This window comes from Strigops habroptila, chromosome 7 (genome assembly GCF_004027225.2).
Source record: "Strigops habroptila isolate Jane chromosome 7, bStrHab1.2.pri, whole genome shotgun sequence".
NCBI classification, from domain to species: Eukaryota; Metazoa; Chordata; class Aves; order Psittaciformes; family Psittacidae; genus Strigops; species Strigops habroptila.
Genome location: NC_044283.2, coordinates 31,320,899 through 31,342,966, shown reverse-complemented (window position 1 = coordinate 31,342,966; position 22,068 = coordinate 31,320,899). Strand labels below are relative to the sequence as shown.

General features: G+C 38.5%; 1 protein-coding gene across 2 annotated transcripts in view; it reads left to right on the top strand.

Annotated features, from left to right (window-relative positions):
• The window catches only part of MTMR7 (myotubularin related protein 7), a 44,449-nt gene that overhangs the window by 9,229 nt on the left and 13,152 nt on the right, over positions 1 to 22,068 (top strand). The window contains exons 2-7 of one of the 2 annotated variants that reach the window (XM_030493175.1): positions 8,767 to 8,889; positions 9,977 to 10,139; positions 10,409 to 10,521; positions 12,056 to 12,184; positions 14,630 to 14,764; positions 19,604 to 19,736. In XM_030493175.1, coding sequence (XP_030349035.1) covers positions 8,767 to 8,889; positions 9,977 to 10,139; positions 10,409 to 10,521; positions 12,056 to 12,184; positions 14,630 to 14,764; positions 19,604 to 19,736 — 796 coding nt within the window. Of the gene's footprint in view, positions 1 to 8,766; positions 8,890 to 9,976; positions 10,140 to 10,363; positions 10,522 to 12,055; positions 12,185 to 14,629; positions 14,765 to 19,603; positions 19,737 to 22,068 lie in introns of both variants that reach the window. The other variant, XM_030493174.1, reaches the window with a different exon arrangement.

Genomic DNA, 22,068 nt, shown 5'->3' with positions numbered 1-22,068 from the left:
GAAATTTGGCTTTGGAGTGGTCAAGGCTGGAATCTCTCAGCCTGCTGTTAGTGGACTTGAGTGGTGGTATTTGATGTATCAGTGCCTGTAAGCTAAAAGAATAATCTATTTGCAACAGAAAATACATACTGACATTTTGTGATGTACAGGTGTGCTCTGCTGAGACAGACAGATCCCTACTATGAGAAAAGGGAGTCCTACAAATCCTTTAATGCAAATCTTTTGTGGCCTGCACAAATGAAACAGCATGGTACTGCTGCTCTAAAATAGCCTGCTGAACAGGGCATAATTTTGAACATGCAACAGAAAAGCCTGTGTTAAATGGAGGAATTTAAAGATACATTTCTTTTCAGTGTCCCTCGGCTACATGCAGAATTCTTTCTCCCTACTACAGTTTACTGCTATGAGCAAAACAATAATTCTCTGTATGTTTTCAGAACTAAATCTAAACACTTTCGGCAAATGCAGTAAGACTTACAAACTTGAGGAAGCAGTTTTTTCCCTAAATTAATGCTGTTGGGTATGATTTTCAACAGAACACACAAAAAATTAGGAAATTACTCAGTTGCTCTCTTCTCCTTTTCTAGATAAATGAGATCCGATACAGACTGAAAGAGAAAATGTAGTATGGATGAGCTTAGTGTTACGATGTTGACACCATATTGCAATGCTATGTACACTTGTAATACGTTACTGTTCACTGCATCCACTATACAACTGCTACTCAGCTATATCCGATAATATGGTCCTGACATTCCATTTTTTTATAGATCTTAGCAGAAAATAGGGTTTCCTTAAGCCAAATTATTAGGTAATTTGTTCACTGTCTTGCTAACGTTATGAGTAATTCCTCATAATTTTTTTCAGCACTTTTCCAGTATTCCCATTTCACTTCAGTCCTTTAGTAAATTAGACTTGTTTAGATTTTTCTTGATTATTTTTCCCTATCCTGTCACGTTTGTCCTGAGGAAACTTTTTACAATGCAGAGCTTAAGGTGTCTTTACTTAAATGTAATAATTTTGGTATTTTTGGCTTGGTTCTTTTTACATATGCAACCATCCAACTCTGTGTAACAGACTGATTGTGCATTATTTTACTGCACTTGGGAGATCTTTTCAGAGATGGAAACATAAAAGCTACAGCTTTCATGATGCTTATGAAATAGAACAGAAACCACATCAGCTGGCAATTCAGTTTTCTTTTCCAAGTTTTCTTGTTCCAAGTTTTTCAAAAAGATCACTTATTTTATATTTTGTTTAACAAGTACAACACTATATTATCTTTGTGTGAAGAAAAAAAAAGAAGTGATAGCATTTGGTCTTTTGCATGTTGTATTTTTTCACCCTCAGGAATTATGCTGAACACATGGATAGCTGGGGTCAACCAGGGTGAAGAAAGCTCAAATATTCCACTTGGCCTCAAACCATACCAGCTGTGCTCCTTTTTTCTCATTAGGCTCAGGCATTTGGCTTGCACAAGCTCTTCACTTAGCTTTTGCGTGCCTGCAGTGCTGAAGCTGGTCAGAGTCCTGTCACTAATTCCCAGGATTCAGTTTCTTCTTGCTTTCACTCACATGTGTAAGCAGGGCCAGGCCACATTCCTTGGCTTTGGGTCAACCTTTTGAGCAGCATAGACTGTTGTGAAAGTGGTCTTCCTTTACCCTTGAAGAATCACTGAAACTCCTTTGTACAGTCAGATGCCAAGGTACTTGATCCGCTTTCTTCTGGAACTTGCTTCGATAGTCTTTCATTGTAGAGCAATGAATTTTAACCAGCAAACAATGGAGAAACTCCTGAACATGTGGCCTGAGCTGGACATTCCCTGCTTACCTTTAATTTGTAGCTTTCTCCTGGCTGGGAGGGTTTTCTGGTCTTTCTTCCTTTTTTTGTGATGAGCAATTAGAGGAATTGGGAACAGTTCCTCCTGAAGGAGTGGGGAGAATTTGGTGATACAGGAGAGCAAAGCTATTTTGTTCTTGGCTGCCAGATAGATAGGTTTTCTCCTTCCAGGTACACAGTGATAATTGTAATGGCCATCCCGGTGATTACCATGGTGGAACTTGGCAGTTAAATTGTCGTCTTCTTTTTCAGGTTACCTAATACACAGGAAGCAAACACACAGACTGAAAACCTCTGTAGTCAGAGTAAAAATCTTTGAGATGGTTTTTCCTAATTCAGAATTTCATTTTATTTGAAAATCCTACAGTAGAGGCCATTTTGTATCAGATAGCATCTCTGTGCTGTACACAGTGTCGTTGTGTCAGGAAGCAAAGTGATTTGGAGAGGCCTGGGATTGAGGTTTTGCTCCAAGGCATGGTTTTTTCTCAGCATGACCAATCTGCTCTACAGCTTTGCTTCTCTCTCACTTCCCTAGTCAAGTCTAAGTCCACAGTCAGAACTGATCCTGCATTATCTTAAAGAGCTTTCCCATGTGGAGTCACGAACAGCATGAAAAAGTAGCAGTAACTTCTGCATTTTTTTATATTACTGCCATGCATTTGAAGATACTGAATCATCTTAGAGAGGTAAGAATTAAGGTAGCATATTCAAGAAGCATTTAAAAATAGGTCATGCAGTCAGAGCATATTCAAGAAGTAATCTATACTAAAAATGAAAACAAATTAGGGTACGTGTGTATTTTTAGGAATAACGTTTTGGCACATCAGTTTTTCTGAACACTTTCAAGGTCATATCTTTTCCATTCTTCCTTAGGTGGGAGTCCCATTGAAACTGATGGGAGTTGTGCCTGCATAAAGCTTTGACCCATGCTTTTTCCTAATATGACATTTTTTTCTTGAATGACCTCCTGGCAACCTTGTTCATAAGTCATTTTTCATGTTCATTCTCTGAGTAAAAAGTGCCTTACATCTGGTCTTAATCTGCGTTCCCTTTAACTTCTATTTTTGCCTCCTTTTTTCTGTCATCTGTGTTGCATTGAAAATGGAGTTTCTGGCCAACTTTATTTATCCCCATGTAAGGGGTTGTAATCATAGAAATAAATCTCTTGGCAGTCTTTTCTTTAAGCCTAGACAACCACAGTCATCAGGCAAAAATAAATGATGGGGGCAACAGCTTCAAATAAATTATTGAAGTTTTTACTTAGATGCCACTCTCCAGACTGGCTTGGTTAATGCTTTCTTTCTGGCTTCTTGAGCTCTTGCAGCTTTCAGCTTTCCAGCCTGGTTTTGCTCTTTTTTACTCTTTACCTGCTATTTTCTGATCCAGTCTCTCCCACCAGCTGTCCGTCTTATGCAAAGCACTTGTCCATGCCACATATGCTTTTTCCTGATGTGTCAGTACATACATGATTTCTTCGCTTCTCCAATAGTCTACAGTAGTTTTGGTGAAAAAATGGAGCACTTTTTGGAAAAAATGTATGAGACAAAAAAAGTAGTGTCTCTTTCTGATATTAAATATTTTGTTTTTACAATAAATGCTGATTTATCAGCATGCTGCTAGTTTTTAGATAAAAAACCTCAGCGTCTTCCAAAATACTACGGCAATGTGTGTTCCTAGTTTGTGGATATGAACATATTCCTATTCCCTCTAGACCATTTAAAGACACGGTTTGGCTTGGCTTTCTTTTCCTGATTGGGAAGGTAGAGAAGAAGGGGGGTCTTTCTCTGAATCCTTTGATCAGCAGAATGTAATCTAAGATTGAGGCTAGCTCTATTGTACTCTTTTCCCCCCCGACTATGGGTGAAATATACTGCTTTTTCAGAAAGTCTGAGTAGCTGGAAACTAGGCAGGAGAAACACAGATGGAGCTCAGATGAAAACCTTGTAATCTATGCATGAGTTTATGCAGAGATATTTTAGAACAAGCTCTTCAGAGCTTAGAGTCCCTTACTGCTCCTGAAGGCACTTTATAGCACTTAGTAGAAATCATAGAATCATAATAGTTTGGGTTGGAAGGGACCGTCAAAGATCATCTCGTCCAACCCCCCTACAGTGAATGAAATCAGAACTGTAGATTTGAATGCAGGTAGAGTTTAGATTTAAGCAATTCCTTTTCCCTTTGGAAATGATGTTAGATATGATCAGGTGGTTCATGAGGCAAGCTATTCGTAAACCTGCTTTATTTTTCTCATACTACAGTCACAGGTTGACATATGTCATTCAGATATAGGCAAGATTAAGCAATGAGTCATGCTAACTTTTATTGAGCCAAATTTTGAGATTGTCACTAATTTTAACTGACCCTTACTTACCCTTGACTCTCTGAGGTCAGCAGAAATAAGGGCTACCCAAAAATTCCATCTGCTGCATCATCTCACAAACAGTACTTTTTCCTTGTTGAATCTGTAGGAGAGCTCATTCTGAGCTGTACTTACCCACGCTGAAGTACTGAAAAACTGAGAAGCTCTTGTTAGAATACAGAAAATGTATGTTATTTTGGACACTGCTGTGGCACAAAAAATTGTCTGTCTATGAAGAATCCTATTTTCTCAAATAAATAGAAATTGCCAAGAGTTCAATTTAACCAGAGCAAAGAAACATAGACAGTTGGACCAAATATGTGTGTGTTTCAGTACAAATATAAGAAGTCTGGAAAAAAATGTTGAAACTAAAGTTACTGGTTATAAATGAGACTGTTGATGTAACAGGCATGTTAGAAACTTAGTACAAGAAGAATAATCAATGTGACAGGCACATGGTGACAAATTACAAAAAGACAGGTGAAGTCATGCTGTCAAAGAACAGGTTTTTTTCTCTTGAATTAAACAGAGTAAAATCTCATAGATTAGTTACATCACAAAAGCAAAGAGTCCCTACAGGTTGAAATTACAAGATTAAATAGGAAAAGTAGAACTGGAGCACCACAGGACTGAAGTACAGTATTAGGACTGTACTACTGACTGTCCTACCTAAGTAGTGGCATTGCCTGTGACACCCTAAACAGGATCAAACAGGGCACAAAGACAGAAATGCAGTTAACAGGGGGAGACGTCATTTACCAAGCTGAGATTGGGTAAATGGGTTGGGAGGGGGGTGATTCTGAGTAAAATTTTAGGGGATTTAAGTAATTGCTTATATAGAGGCTATTTGTTTATCTTGATTTTAAAAAAAGGAAGAAATTCTAAGTAAGTCTAAATAATTCTAGGACCTGGTCTTAGACAGTGACAGAAAGACCTGGTTCAAAACACAGCTAGAACCTCTGTGTAACAGCAACTAACGTATTTACATGCATTATTCTTGAAATAGCGAAAAAAGGGGGGGGGGGGGAATCTCCCATGGCAATGTCTAACTTCAAAGAGGAAACTACATAAAAAACCTGTTTAAAAATAGAGATCCAAAATTTAAAATGTTTATAGGAGTCATGAAGATTGTTTAAATATGGGAGCTCACTGCAAGCCAACTTTCAGAAAAAGGCTTTAAAAGACAAAAAAAAGGTTTGCAAAGTGAAACAGCAGGGCGAATGAGTAAGAGGATGCCTCTTATTAAAAGGACTTCTCTTATTAGAAGTAAAAGGGCTTTCTTCAAGATGAAGTTGTGCCTAAATGAGGAAAATAAAGCATAAACAAGTTCAATATATAAACAAAGCAAGGCAGAGCAAAAGAGATTTTTAAGAACAACTTAGCAAAAACCACTAGTAGAGCCATTTTCAAGCTCTCTTTAAGTAGGTAGAACCCTGACAGAAAATCTACAGGACTAATCAATGAATAAAGTAGGGAAGGTATTTAGGGACATGCCCATTCTGGCATATTTCTCAGTCAAGAACATATCAGGAGATTTGTCACCAATAAAAGTGTTATAAGAAGAGGTTTCAGAAGAAACTGGCAACAATGAACAGTAAAAAATTACCAGGACCAGATTGTATCCATGCAAGCTAAAAGAACTGAAGTACAAAACTGTCAAGCCAGTAATGATGGTGTAATGTTTAAAAGTTTCCTTGTTGGAAAAAAATGGAGGTGGTAAATATGACACCTAATCTGAGAAATTGGTGTGAGCTGCAGTACTTCCTAGGTCTCCTTCTAAATCACTATATTTATGGGTAAGTATGATAGAAAGCGGAAGAATCAGCATAGCTTTCATAGAGGAACCCAGAATCTCTAACATTTCTTTGAAAAAGTAACAACATATGGACAAAGGTGATCCATTTGATAGAAGCTAGTTGGTCTTCCAAAACTCATTTGCACATGTCCTTCATCAAAGGCTCTTGAAGAAATTTAAGTATCATAGTGTAAGACATGCAGGCATCTCAGTAATAACTGATTAAAAAATAAGAAACAAAGAGAAAACTGTGACCTCAGCTTGGGAAGCTCCAGGAGCTGCCGCTTTTTAGAAGCTGGGATAACATCCTAAGGGAGCATCAGTACACACTTGCCTCTTATGCTCTTCCCTCAGCAACTGCAATTGCTGGCTCTGAGAGATAAATTGCAGGGGTAGGTGAATCTCTGATCTCACCTGGTGCAGCCATTGTATTTGCTTTAACGAAACATGACTTATTGCACAGTTGTTATTACAACTGTTCCTGATTATGCAGATTCAACCTGTATTTTATTTGTAGCTCTATTAAAAACTAACCAACCAACCAACCAACCAACCAAACAAACAAACAAGAGCTTTGTTAGTATTATTCAGTCATGGAGCTCTGATTGATGAGTGCAGAGCAGGTGGGATGAGAAGGCCTGTAAATCCATCCTTCAGCCCTGCCCTGCTGTGAGGATGCCTGCTTTGCTAACTACCTCAGTTTGTAGGGTGGGAGTGATGCCTGCCTTGTGCCAGATAGTGCCTGCGTCACAGAGCCTTGCTGGCTGGACAACAGTCTAGGTACGTTTTTTGTCCAGGCAAACATAATTTTTATTGTTATTTATGGGTTTTAGATGGGCACTGCCTCCATCTTTCTTTTTTATCATCCCTGCACTTCCGTATCTCTTCTTTTGCTTACTACTGAATGCTTACTGGGTTAATGCTGTGCTTCTTCCATTCCTCCTCACCCCAATACATGACCTCTGAAGTAGATGGTCCTGGGAAAAGACTTCATCCATGCTTTCTAGCTATTTATTTTGTTTAAAGCAGATTATAACTGGTCTTGAGGGAGAAGACTTGGTTTTATGAATTGTTTGATTTTAAGCATTTTGCTACCAAACTGGCTTATTTTGGTTTTAAGGATTTCTTTATTCCTATTTTTAAACTAGTGTAATGCATTTGGAATACACATTGTAAACATATAATTCTTAGGTGCTGGCATCATTCTGTTTCTGGTGTAATTTCAGTGGAATTATTTCTGCAGAATTTTGAGAATACATGGCTACATCCCATCTCTTACAGTATTTTAGGAAGTTTCTGTCAATCTGATCTGGAATCTCTGCATTTTAAAAAAACAAATTGATTTTGCTGATGATTTTCTTTTTTCTTTGTATTTGTTGCACCTAATTCTGATTTTCAGGAAATTGGAGCAAAATTACATTTATTTAATGCAAAAGTGATAAGTCTTCTTTAAATTTATTCTTTGTTTTTTTTTCCTCTTCTATTTTCTCAGAGCACCATTTAAGTCAGTTTCTGTACTTCAAACATAAGACTAGTCCCCTTTGATTTTAATAAGGACATATCTCTTTAACAGCTATCAATCAGCCACAAGTCCTGAAAATAACTGGGTGTATGAAAGAAATTTGAAGTCTTGAGTGAAGAATTGAAGAAAGGATATAGAGAAGATTAGCCAGTGGGTTGAAGATCTTTTGTAGCAGTGGGCAGGCTGCATAGATCTGTGCTACTGTTTGCATGAAAAGCATGTGCTCTCATACAATTCCAACATTATAAATCCAGAAGAGACCATTTCAATAATTTATTACAAGTTATATGGTTTTGTCCATCAGCATTCCTTGGTTTCATTTGTTTTGAATTAGGTATGTTTTTTAGGAAACAATACTAATTTTAGTTTTAAAATTGCTGTAGTAGGAAACACATCAAACCCATGGTAGCAAACTGTTAACTATTTTAGGCAGGTTTTATGTCATTTAATATCCACCTTGTTGATTTTTTTATTGTTCTAGTTTCTCAGTCAGAAATGCCGTATAGCATTAGATAAATGCCTATGAGATATGCCATATACAAAATACTAATGGTGAAGAAGCCACAAGCTGGTGATCTGAGAGTTAATAACGTGTAATGGACTTGCCTGTTGTCAGGAGTGCAGCAAAGAGAGAATGCCCATTTTGTGGCTAATGAGGCAGAGCAATGATGTGAAGTCCTTGATTCCCATCAAAAAGTGACTGAAGGCAAAATTTCTGGTGTGACCACTGCTGTCAGCCCTAATAGGAGCACAGCAACAAACACTGGAACAGTTTTTAAACTATCAGCAGAGACTTGTCTGGGAGCCTGAGCGAGGTCTGCTGAAGAAAGGTACTCTACCATGATTACTGCTTTTTTAATTTAGCTTCCTATGTATCACTGATAATCCTGGAATGGCTTGAATGGACAACATGAAGCTAGAGTTTAGCTGAAGGCCAGGACCTTTTGATAAGGTGAGATAACAGGAAAGAGCTCAAGTGAGAAATTGTCTTTGGAAGTCTCTGCTAACAGATTTTTGGATAGAGAAGTACCACAAGAGGGGGAAAAATTAACATTAAGGAATGAACATTAGATCTGGAAATAGATAATATAATAGTATTTTGTCAGATAGTTATACTCTTCCAATGGTAATTTCATATGATCCTGAAAAGAACTTCGTAATGGGCAAAATGTGGATGTTGAGATCTCACTATGACAGGCTATGTCATAGCCTCATTATTATAATTTTTTTCTCTGTCATTTCTTTGTCTAGGTGGAAAATGTTCGGTTACTTGATCGTTTATCTTCAAGAAAAGCTGCACTGGGAACCTTGTATTTAACAGCCACCCACGTCATATTTGTGGAGAATGGTTCTGAAGCTCGTAAGGAAACCTGGGTATGAATTTTTGGGTTGTTCTTTTTTTCAGTTAGCTGTGAGTGCATGGCACTTTATTGATGGCAATTTGAACAAAGCCTTGCAAAACAGTTGAAGCATAGTAAATGAGTTCATATGGATGCTTTTATAACTTCACAGTGTGTGAAATTCCAGCCTAGTAATTTTTGAAAATTTTCCATGGATTCTGGATATTGCAACACAGTAAGAGGAGTAGAAGGACTTTTGCCATATGAACACCAGATGTGATTGACCGAGGAACAGCTGCTGTGAACTACAGCGTTGCTTCTATTATCCAGGAAGAACTGAGAAGAAATGCTTTGAATGGGAATTGCTACCTTGGTTCAGCCAGCTCTTGCCTCTCTCCCTGACTGCTTGTGCTGGATCAGCGGTTTTGTTGTTTAGTCTTGGGGTTTTTTTGGCATAGTGCAGAGTGGGATACTATGTAATTTCTTCGCACAGTATCTATGGAGTTATCTATTTTGATGGATTGATAGCATATGTTGCATGTATATATATAGATACAGATATAGCTCTGGAGTTATACATTTTGAGACTCTTATGTAACTTAATTATGAATCCTTTGTCCATTGTTGTACTAATTATTAACTCTGTCCTCTTTGGTCTCACTATTCCGCTCCTGATTTTGATGGTAATGTTTCATCTCATCTAATACGGTATTTAAAATTATATCAGGACTCTCATTTTGCCAATGAGGATGCTCAACATTTTAGCCTTATCTAACTGGTTCATCTTTTCACTGTGCATACAGATGAAAAGTGTTCTTTTGCTGACAACTGCTAGCTTGCACTAAAGCAAATGAATAAAAAGCTTTGGACATATGACCAGGCTAATGTTTGAGCAGCTGAAAAACTCCAGAAACACTTCTTTGTCTGTAGGTGATTATCAGGCACTGCTTGAGCCTGAAGCTGAAGACAGGACCAAAACTTCATGAGGAGGAGTGTGGGGATTTCCTGAAACAGTAGTTTCAGGAAGATATTGTGCCTGCCCTGGCACATCATTATAAATAATTATTTTTCTTCCTAGAGACGTGAATCAGTTGGCATAACCATTTTCAATTCCCTTGCAGGTTCTTCACAGCCAAATTTCCTCTATTGAGAAGCAGGCCACCACTGCCACTGGTTGCCCGTTGCTGATCCGCTGCAAGAACTTCCAGGTCATCCAACTGGTCATCCCTCAGGAACGAGACTGCCATGATGTTTACATATCTCTGATACGTCTGACACGACCAGGTATGGGAAGAAAACTGGCCCAAAAGTCAATCCTGATCCTGAAGAGGAAGAATGTAGCTGTGCATCTATGTCCTTCGCAGGATATGTGCTTTTGTACAACAAAGCATACTATTTTAAAAGAAAGTACATAAAATACAATACCAAGCTCTGCTTTTGAAGTGTGGTTTCAGAATGAGAAATCTGAAGTGGTGTATTGGTTTTGTTTGTTTGCTTTTTTTCCCCAGTGAAATATGAAGAGCTGTATTGTTTCTCATTCAATCCAAAATTAGATAAAGAAGAACGAGAACAAGGCTGGAAGCTTGTGGACCTCAATGAAGAATATAATCGGATGGGTATTCCAAACAACTATTGGCAGATTAGCAATGTAAACAGAGACTACGGAGTGAGTTGTGATTTTCTGTTATAGAGGCTGTCTGTAAAGTAAATCAGTAGTCTGGACTATAGTAGTGCTTAGATGCAGGTTCTCATTGCACTCAGTGCTGTACACACAGGTAGTAGGGTGCAGTTCTTCCACCCTTTCACATAGAAAGACACATAGAATGTGGGAGAAAGGATGTGTCTTCATTTAACACAGAAAACATGTCCACAGTGTTTTAAACATTAGTGCTTGGCTGCTTGGATAGAGGTTTAAATCATACCTCATGTTATGTGTCTGAATGAACATTTTCCTGACATGTAGGGTTATATAAAATTACTACACAGTCATTTTAAGAAAAACAAGACTGCAAATAGAGAACTTGGCAATATTTTTTTCTCACTAGCAATTCTCACAATCCTTTTGAAGCCTCTGTGATTGACTGATCATGTTTTTCACAGTCATTTGACAAGTCATGTATCTTCCTAGCTGCCTGCTCTTCTGCCTAGTTCAATCTTGTTCAAGTCCCTAGAATGTTAATAAATTGTGAGAAATAATGACCAAAGTATTTCTGAAGGAAGTTTGTCCATGTCCATTGGCTCTGTTGCTAGAGAATATCCATGTTAAGGAAGGCCTGTGAATTTCTCAGAGAAGACTGAATGTGCTATCAGGGTTTGTTTTCTTTCTGTTAAAACAAGCGGAAAAAATGTTTGACCTCTTTTAAGATAAAGTGTAGGAAAAATGGCATCATGAATAAAACCCAGTTCTCCACAGCAGTGTCTGTAACCACAAGCCCTTCCTTTTCTCTCTCCTTCATTACGTATCTCTGACTCTCAGAACTTAATTTCTTCCTGGACATCCTAATTCCTTTAGTCATCTCAGAAAGTCCCAGGGAGATACTGGATATCCTTTTGACCCAGCCAGAATGCCAGAGGCAGATTCAGGAAAAGGAAGTTAGGCCAGGACCCCATTTGATGTCCCACTTGTCTCCAGAGGAACTTTTGGACTTTTTTGCAGGCTCACTGGGTTCCTTTCAGAAGTGGTAGGCATTGTCAGGGCTGCTTCCTTTTTGGTATCCTCACTGCAGACAGATTAATTTATTTTCTCCAAGGTTTTTTTTTTTTGTCATTGTTTTTTTTAATTATCACATTTGCTGGAAAATTTGGCTCTGTAGTCCCCTCCTATTATAACGGAGGGGTGTTTGAGACCCACTCCCATCCTTATTTCTGAATTCTACTACGGAGGAAACTGCAGTTGTAAATACAACCTTGCTGTACATAGTGATGAATCTTTCCCATTATGAATGTATGTTCTATTAATCTGTTCTCAAAGAAACACAGCCCTTCAACACTTTTGCTTCAGTTTTGCATTCATAAGTTAGAATTAATACTTTCTAGCTTCAAAAGACTGTTTTAAGAAATGTCAATGATGTGTACACAGTAATGATGGAATATTCCCTGAGATTAGAGTTCGCTGATATTTTGTTTATTTTGATTCTGCTCTGGAGATGGCTAATGTTACTTGTATAGTAGACCAAAATAAGTAGAGCTTTCTTTCACAGGTCTGTGACTCCTATCCTACAGAAGTGTATGTACCAAAGTCTGCAACTGCACACATCATAGTGGGGAGCTCTAAATTTCGGAGCCGAAGACGCTTCCCAGCTCTTTCCTACTACTGCAAGGATAACAATGTAAGTGTGAATTTGCAGCAGTGTTTGCTTATTTTGGTTTTGCTTTCATAATTGTTCTTGTAAGCTTTCACAAGAAGAAATTAGTGATTATTTTATTAAAAAAAAAAAGATGGTTATTGTTGTCAGGTTAGTATGGTTTGTGCATATGGGCACACACTGGAATTCTGGTTAGTTCGTTAACAGGCATATAATGCAGTCATTTAAACCCAGCTTCATCATCCAGCTAACACAATAAAATGCGATCTCTCTGTCACAAGGAAGTGGAGTAGTGCAAGAGGTCCTGAAACATGGGTGGCAGAAGAATGAAGGCCAGTAGCAGCATCTTAGCAAGTGACTGGGAGGAGAACAGAGCAATGAAGGATCTCGTAGCCATAGCCTGAGAGCAAGACTAGGAGGAGAAAAAGTACTTGTAGCAATTAAGAGAATCAGTGGTAACCTTTCAAGAAAAGATCTGTGAATAGGCTGAAAGAGCCATCAAATCTTTGGTTGGAGTTCAGGTTAAGGTTCAGACCACAAGGATTGTGAAGTATTGTGTTTACTCCTGGATCCTTCATGGTTCAAAGGGATAGCAAAAGGGCTGGGAATGTTGAAAGAAATACCTCCTTGTGAGTTTGCAGGTTGGCATGAGTTACAGTTAATAGAGTAATGGGCAGGAGTGGGGTAAGATTTGTGATGGTAGACACTGAACAGCTATGGAAACAGCAGGTTGGGAAGAGCTTTACTGCATGCAGGAGAGACAGGTGCCACTCATTCAGTCTTTCATATCCAGAACTTTCCCATAGCTCTTTGGTACTGACAAATTCAATGACAATGTGGCATCTTTCTCTCTGTCTTACAAGATCTGTGTGAGTATGATAAGATCAAACTCTGGAACTATTTGTTCAGCCTGTGCAGTAGTAAACATGACCTCATCTCTTGCCCTACTCTTAAAAATAGCACAAGAAATTTTATAGATGTATATGCTCATCCTAAGCAATTGGCCTGGGTTGACAGGAGATGATCTCTTCATGGATATCGTGGATAATGATTTCCACTTATGATATCCACTGGTCACTAGGACATCTTATGTTCCTAATTTTGCAGTATTGGCAGCGTCGCAGTTTCTTAATCTGGGGCTAAACATAATCTCAATCCCAAAACTAATTTGACAAACAAACCATTCTCTCCTGCTACTGCCTGCACATACCTTAACCCTTTGGGCCCCCAGTATGACACAATGTAATGGGCTGTAGTCCACACTTCCCTGAATCCTAGCCTTCATCCACAGCCCTAACTTTAACCTTAATCCGGAGGTCTATATCTGCCTTGAATATGGTAGGCTATGGAGGAGAGAGAAACATCTTCCTTCTATTAAATTGGTTGTGGACATATTTAAATGTACCTTTTGCTTCATGCAAAGGAGGTATAAGCACATATTAAATTGCTGGAATGTGTGCTGATCAGCAGGCAAGGCTCTAGATAACAATCTGTGTGCAAAAACTGTTAATAAAGTATGAACAGGCTCTCACACATTTAGGTTTCCTGTATTAAAGATTTATGTTTTACTTACTAACTACCGATACTTCAAAGACTTGGCTGAAAAAAAGCACGTCCTTTTTCACATTAATAAATAATCTGTAGGGCAGTCTGCATGGGTCATGACCTTCAGCAGGCAGATTTTCATCATGCCTATGTTCAGTGCTTAGAAAGTGCATGTATTAGCCCCTTGCCCTCTACAAATATAGCTGCCTTCTGCCTAGCAGAAATAAAAACCTCCTTGCTTGCCCATTTCACATTCTGTTCCTTCTTTCCCAGTTTCACCTGGAGGTCTGATCCTGATGGGTCTGTGGAGAAACTCTCTTTACTTCTTCAATAGCACTGATTAATAAATGTACTCCAGAGGTCAGGCTGCCTGACCCACTTTCCATGGAGTAAGGTCTTTCTCCAGAGGCAGTGCTAAAAATACACCACCATCAGTGATCTAGCTGCCTGTTATGTGGTTTTGTTTTCTGGACTCATAGAGTCAGGCTGTTTAGTAAAGCATGCACTGGTGTAAGCTGGGTGTAGTCAGTATCACAACTAATAAGTGTGAGTGACAGTGCAAAAGGACTCATTATTTATGTTACATCAGTGTTCTTGTGATTACAATGTTGTACTCATCACATCCTCTAGAGACCACCTTGCCAGAGTTATTCCACATTAGAGAAATACTATATTCAAAATAGCTCTAAAACTTGGATTCAAGACTTGACTTGGGCCAGTGGGGTTGCATTGTTTCAATATTTCCATTCCTTTTTAAAAATAAGTTTATAAACATATAATTCATTTTACCATTCTGCCCTTCCCATGTAGCTGTACATCTATGTAAACATCTAATGAGCTGGTTTTGTAAATGCTTCTGGATGCTAAATAATTTCTTCTTAATAACTATGTTGATTTTTCCGTTGTTTGTCTGTTTTTCAACAGGCTTCCATATGCAGAAGCAGCCAGCCTTTATCTGGCTTTAGTGCTCGATGCCTGGAGGATGAACAGATGCTCCAGGCCATTAGAAAAGCAAATCCAGGAAGTGATTTCATATATGTTGTTGACACACGGCCCAAAGTAAGTACCTTAAATTTCTTGCACATAGCAAGACTGAATATGGGCTGAAAACATTAGGGAAGATGCACGACATAAGTGACTCACCATACTTCTGATTTTAGTTGCATTGGTAACTCCACAGGCAAATCGGGGTTGATCAGGGGAATTTTGAATAGGAACCTTGCCCACATTTTTAGCTCTTAGAGAATTTTTTTTATTTACACTGAGCTTTTATCTTCTTTGTTCTTAACAAAATGTTAAGATACAGATAAGTAAATAACTTGAATTGGAACTGTTTCCACACACAGAGATACTATTGGTAACTATACGTTACTCATGAGAGTAGTGAAAATAATTCCCATTATAAACCTGTATTTACAGCTGTTCGTAATGTTGCAAACCTTTGCCTGCTTATACTAAAATTTTCCATGCAACATATCTCCTGAAATGGGAAAATTTCAATGACCTCTGCATAAGACTGAGGAAAGACAATTTACTGAGGTTACAAGAACTGAAGAAAACCTTCTTTGAATATCTCCAGCACTTTTATGCTTTTGAGAGAGAATCGGAAATATGGTAAATAGTGATGTCAGGTGCCGTATCTCTATATCTGACTAAAATCTTTGGCCAAGATAAAAGCTTTCAAAAAAATCATGCTGTGCAGAAACTCAGTAATCCTCTAGAAGAGGTTGGAAGCTGAAAAAACCTTGTGTCCAAATTGGCATGCTAGCAAACAGCTGTAGGCGATGAGGACTAGATAGGCTTCAGTGTCTGGAGGTGGCAGCAGGGATATGCTCCTTCTTACACAATCAGTAGCTCTCCTGTTGATGTTACCAAAGAAAGCATCTGAAGAAAAGAAGACAGAGGGGCAAATCTCCACAAAATCCCTAGTAGATATAGGATGAGCTATAACATGGGAAAAGGAAAGATGGGAGCAAAGGTTTGAGGGAAAGGAACAAGGGCTATTTCGATATCCTGAAATGGAGTGAGGAAGGGCAGAGCTGGAGCAGACACAAGGAACATGTCTGGTTGGTGATTGACGGAAGATCTGGGGGCCGGTGGGAAAGTGCTGAGCACTTACAGCTGTAACCAGAGGCAGCAGCCAGAAAATCAGGGCTTTGGCATGTCTCATTGCACTTTCTAATTTGGTGACTACTTTGACCTTCAGTTCCCTCTGTTGGGAAGACAAGGATGCTACCACCTTACTTGTGGTCCTGAAGCAAGTGAATCATGATCAGCACTAGGACAGGACTGCTACCACTGTGTTCAGAACAGGCTTTAAATAGGAAGTACAGACCTAGCTGTTTAATGCTTGTTTAACAGTTTTCTATATGTAATAATAGTTACAGCATAACATTTCCTGGCTGATAATACTGGTAGTCTTCCCTAATGAGGAAGTTGCTCAATGACGGGATTTATTTCTAAAGACTGACTGACTTGGCTATTACTAATGTTTTACAAGGTATTAACGGGAAGTTCCCATTCTGTGAACTTTTCTGGTAAACGACTTCGAGACACTTCCTGTGTGCAGTGAAAAAAGCCTGTACTTTAAGTGGAGAGAGTAAAATCGGCTTGCTCTGCCATGAATGACGTCATATTTCCAGCAACTCTGGCTTCTTCAGAAGCCACTCAGGAGATGAAGACCGTTTTCACTAAACTTCTCTAATAAAAAGGGTTTTGATGTAAAGAAATTTGTATACACAGATTCCTACTTCTCTGTGCTACAAGACTGACTAATTCACTAAAGCTCCTGTGATCTCTGGTGCCAAATAACAGTCTTATTACAGTTTTATACCTCCTAATGCATCTATAAATCTAGAGCATGTAGGAAGTGATAGGTATTGGTGCAAGCTGTTCCTCAGGGAACCTTTAACAAATGCAAAGGTAAGATAGCCAAGTCTGGTGCAAGGTTTCCCATTTATCTAGGAAGTTAGAAAACTACCTGCCTCTTCTCTCATCAGAACTGGTTCCTTGCAGAGATTATGAATTCATGGACCCTTGAATTCAGCATTCCCCGGTGCTCCTCATATGTTGTCCTTCATTGTGTTTGATAATCTTCAAAACAAAAGATTTGCCTGCGGAAGAAAGCTTTTTTTCCTCTTCATTTAAATATACCAGGGTGACCATATGCAGAGCTTTACTTAGGCTACTGTCTTTCTTGATTTTCTCCTTCCTCTATTAGCTTTACAGAAGCTAATACAAACTTACTGTTTATGACTAGAACAGATTAATTCTATAACTCTTTATAACAAAACAGGACTTGGTTATCCTCCACATTAAAGATGCCAGGAAATCTGGCAAGTGAGGTCTGTTCCCTTCAGAGGTTGTATCCTCATATTCACTGAGATTAAGTGAAGCCAGGCACAATTTAGAGAGCTTTACAACAACTGCTTTAAGAGCAACAGATGGAATTTTGGTAGGTGATGTGGAAAACTTGTTAGTAAATATTGTGGCAGCTGCAAAGTTTGGCAACCGACAATATTTAAAATAAATGAGTGTCAGATAGCCTTGCAAAATTAACCTTATATTTATTTACTTTTAAAGAGGGCTATTTCAGATTGTCTTTTAAGAAAGGATTTCTGTGACAAAATTGATCTGCTGCAGAGACAGTTAATAGCATTTATTTTACTGAGGATTAGGTCAGTCAGGGGCCAGATGTTTGTCATTTAGTGTTTCAGGGGGTTGTGGTGGCTTACGCTCATACATACAGATCTTTCTTCTTAGACACTGATACCTACTTCAAAAGAGAAAGATTAGGATTCAGCAGATAATTTATATCTTTCTAGCAAGTCACACTGAGGACTTTGTCCTTAAAGGACACACTGTTCTCAGACTGTATCTGGGTTTTTTTTATTGTTCATTGATAGAACATCAGCAAACAGCTGGTTGATAGACTAGAATATTTTTCCCCCTATGCTTTTTCCTGAATTGCATACTACAAGTTAAAGGAAGTTTTACACAGGACTTGAGTAAATGAAAAATGCTGGGGGTTTCCTTTGGTTCCTATCTCAGAGTTGCATCATGAAATAATGCAATGCTTCAATTCCAAATGGTGGTCCACAAATATAACTAGATATTCCTATCGCCAAGTTCTGCTCATGGATGCTCATGGGAATGGATGGGCTAGAAAGTGTGAAGATGGGAAAAAATCCCTGATCTTTACATATTAATTTGGACAGAATAAAGGAATTGAAAATTTGTCTCATCTAGCTGTTTTCTTGTGCATATAAAATGAATTATAATGGCATAAAAAGCTTTTAGTCTTCAGGTGTTTCCTTTCAAAGTCGAGAGGTCAAATTTGGTCCATCGAAACCTATTTTGACATATGATGCAAAAAAGCTGGACTTGTTCATCTTAGCTGGAGGTAAGTTGGCAGCAGACAATCAATCCTACTCAACTGCGTGCATTCAGCTCCAAATTAAAATTGAATATTGGCAGTATGTCTGTTTGGGGTGGCAGAGATCAGGAAGGGACATTCTTGTGTATCCCCTGATACCATTAGTAGATTACTGAAGGACATTATTGTGAGCTTCAGAACCAACCACAGAGGCAGCAAATCAATAGTACTGCCTGCGATATTGGGAAATAAATGAGAAATAGAGTTATCTGCATAGTCTCTTAGCCCCTAGGCAATGCTTAAGAGATACTTTGTTTTGATTTTTCATGAGCGTTGGCTCTCACTGCAATGAAGATGAGTCACTTTTTGTCCAGCTGATGCCTCATAAGGTCTCTCCAAAAGCTTTGTTAGTGCCCTCCAGTCTGGATGTGCAATATCCATTGTTATTTAATTCTGAAATTTTTCCCGAGCAGAAGCTGTTAGCCGTGCTTGGAGGCATGGAGGTTCTGCCACGTGGACTGCTTTGTTACTCTTGGAGCCTTCATACTTCTCAGGAAGCTCAAAGGCTCCCCAGCCTTACAGCGTGCATTTCATAGAAGAGCAGGGACTTTATGCAAAAAGAGAGTTTTTTTCTATTGGACAGTGAGATTTTGCTATAGGAAAAAAATTTTAAAAGAAAATAAAAATAGGATAATAAAGTAAAAGCACTTCATTCATTTCTGTCAGCTCCCCCTCAAAAGGGGGAAAATAAGCATTAAAAACCCCTTAATTTTATGCTTGGGAAAACTGAACTAATGGATCATTTAGTGACTTTCCCACGCCATGAAGCAAGTAAGATATTCAAAGATAAAACTCCATCTTCCAGTTGCATGTATTTTTTGCTGAAGCTGAGCAAAATATTTGATAGTACTGCATTGCAGATGAAAATATTTGTGGTAATTTTGTTAATTCAAATATTTTGTGGTCTCATACAACTACGGCCAAGATACTATAAACTTAGGAAGAACTACTCCAACTCTCTCTTCATTATTCCAAGCTTCAAAGAAGTAAGCTGTATCAACTTTTGGATGATTTGAGCAGAAAACAGAGTAACTTGGGCAACATTACAGTGTACATGTTATGAAACAGTGGCATGGCAGATAAGACACTGCCACCTGCTGGGTATATTCTGCTAGTAAACATAATGCTGATCAAAAAATAAAATCAGAATAGTCTTTTAAACCCAAATTAAAAACTTTATTGTCTTGTAGAGAAGCCCTACATAAGCTGTGATTTTTGTGTTTAACCTCAGTAATGAAGTTTCACTCCAAGTGTGTATAACAGAGGTAAGAGCCTCAGCAGCTCAGTGCCCGCAGTAGGCTGTAACAGATCCCCAACTCCTAACCCATTGTGTTGACACTGTGATAAATGCTTCCTATTTGTGCCTGACTGAAATCACTCTGATTTATTGCAGTAGACCACAAGCTGTGTTTTGGAAATAACATGCTACTGGGTTTTCATCTAATTTTCCCTATTTTTTTCAGCTCAACGCAATGGCAAACAGAGCAGCAGGGAAGGGATACGAAAATGAAGACAACTACTCCAACATCAAGTTTCAATTCATAGGTATTGAGAACATCCATGTCATGAGAAACAGTCTGCAGAAAATGCTTGAAGGTAATGCTCTATTGAAAACTAGAGGAAAGATTTGATCCTTCTGTCATTCAAATCAGGATAACTGCTCTGGAATCAGCAGCAGTGAAAACAGGTATGAAAAGCCCATTGGAGCTGCATGCAGCTGCCTGCTGGCTAATGGGATTTGTGCAGTGGAGCATCATCACAACTAGTGGTGAATTCCTAATCGTGCAAACACCTTGTTTTATGGGTGAAATCCAGATATCATTTACTTTAATGACACAATTCAATAAAGTCTGATCTAGGTAAAACAGTCACTTTCTTTGCGACGTATTTATACTTAAATCCTTGGTCTAAGGTTTTCAGGGAGGAAAACGGAACGATTTTTAGTTCACTACAAAGTCTTGTTTGGCTAGGAGAGAGGCTGAGTGAATAAACCTGTTCTTTTATTTGTTCAGCTTAAGATCATCAAAATTAAAGTAGTGAACAACCAGCCTGGCTGCATGGACAGTGCTATGTATTATTTTTGAGCTAAAAGGTTGTGAGATAGGCCCACAGCCCAAACTGATCGGTAACAAGGTAATTTCTAATGCACGTAACACTTTAGGTTGCTTGGGGCACATTCCTTCTTAACGTCTCTTTTTAAATGAGCCATATGCTCAAAACATCTGCTTTTTTCATAGGTTTTGTATTTGCTATGTTGAAATCTCATATTTAGCAACCTGGCTGATATGATTAGAAATCAGGTAAGTAAAATCTGTGAGTTCAAGCACTTGAGGATTTCAAGTCATTTTATTTTAAAAAGCCCTGTACGAGCAGGGCTTTTCTCATGTAAGGTGCTGCATAGGTTTTCTCTTTTTCCATTCAGTGTCCCTTCATGTTTCTCTGGTGGCCTTTAAAAATTGATATGTCTGCTACTTGTGATCTGGTGTGAGATGTTATGTACCCCAAAGGTACATAAAAACCTTTGAAAAGACAAATGAGGCTGATGAAAAATGTTTAATGTGTGCTGCATTGTTGCTTGGAAGTGTACAGCATGGAAAAGAGGACATCAAGACATAATGGGTCTGATGTGTTCCAGAAGTGCAGGGGCCATTTCATTCAATTTACCGGATTAAGCAGAAGTGAAGGTTGGAGGATCTTCTTCACATGAGAAACTTTCAATATGAGAATAGGAGAAACTTTCACATGAGAGAATTTCAATATACAATTTTAAATAACTTCCAATGCTGAGGAAATTTGAACAAAAATTGATTATTGAGTTTTCCACTGGAAAATGCACTTATATTAGGAATGTGTTCATTTCAATGATTTTTCTTTAGGAAAAAGCTGAATAAATTGATTTATACTTAAAATTATGCCAATGCTTTATTTGAGTAGGCAAAAAAATTTGGTTTCAGCTTTGTGATTTTACTGACTTTGATTCTAATAATTTTATTTATCTTAACTTTAACATGTATTTACCCTTGTATAATGTTAATTTGGGGCAAAATACATCATCATTATAAAATGACCGAATTTGTAGGACAAGGAGGATTTTTTCAGAATATGCAAATAATATTGAGATTTGACTGTTCTCTGGAAGTAAAATCCATTTCAACATGCTGGAGTTTCCTTCCTCCCCCCCAAAAATGTTTTACTTCTGTCTCTGCTGCCTCATAGTGCTTTAGTATAGAATTGATTTTTAAAATTTTCATTTAAAGAGAGGTATATGTGGAGATCTGTGTCATAATTTTGATCCTGGTCACAACCTGCTTGAAATTATTTTTAATATTAGAAGGAAATATTGCACAAGGACTTCTCCCAGTAAAGATTCAAGGGCTGACTGAGGCTGTCATTTGGTTTTTGTGATGGGAGAGCTTTGTCGCGCACCCAGGGGCCAGCCAAGACTTGACCCTCATTTGTTGTGCATTGAGATGATGACCCCACGTTGCTCCCTGTCTGTATTTAAACGCTGTCTGTATTTAAACAGCAAATACGAGCTTCTCCTCCCCTCATACCAGGAGCAGTTGCTGATATATGAGCAGCCCTCAATCCTTTGACTTCAGCAATAGATCAGCCAGAAAGAGAGTTTGAGGGTTTGGCCCACAGCATCTACTCCTTCCTCTGCCTATGGCCCTCCTGATAGAAGGGGGAACTGGTCCAGCATCCCCCTCTGGTCCTTTCGCTGGTGGAAGAGGCAGTTTCCACCACGTGTCCTGTTTCTTCCTCCCTAACTGGGGAAGGGAGCGCCACTGGATTGCTATGAGTTCTGCCCAGGGGCTCTTGATTTTTGTGTGCTCATGCAGCAGTTCTTATTTCTCCAAGATTTTGATATTTTTTCTGCTGAGATAGATACACCTTTTCCCTGTCAGGTAAGCCTCATAATTGAATT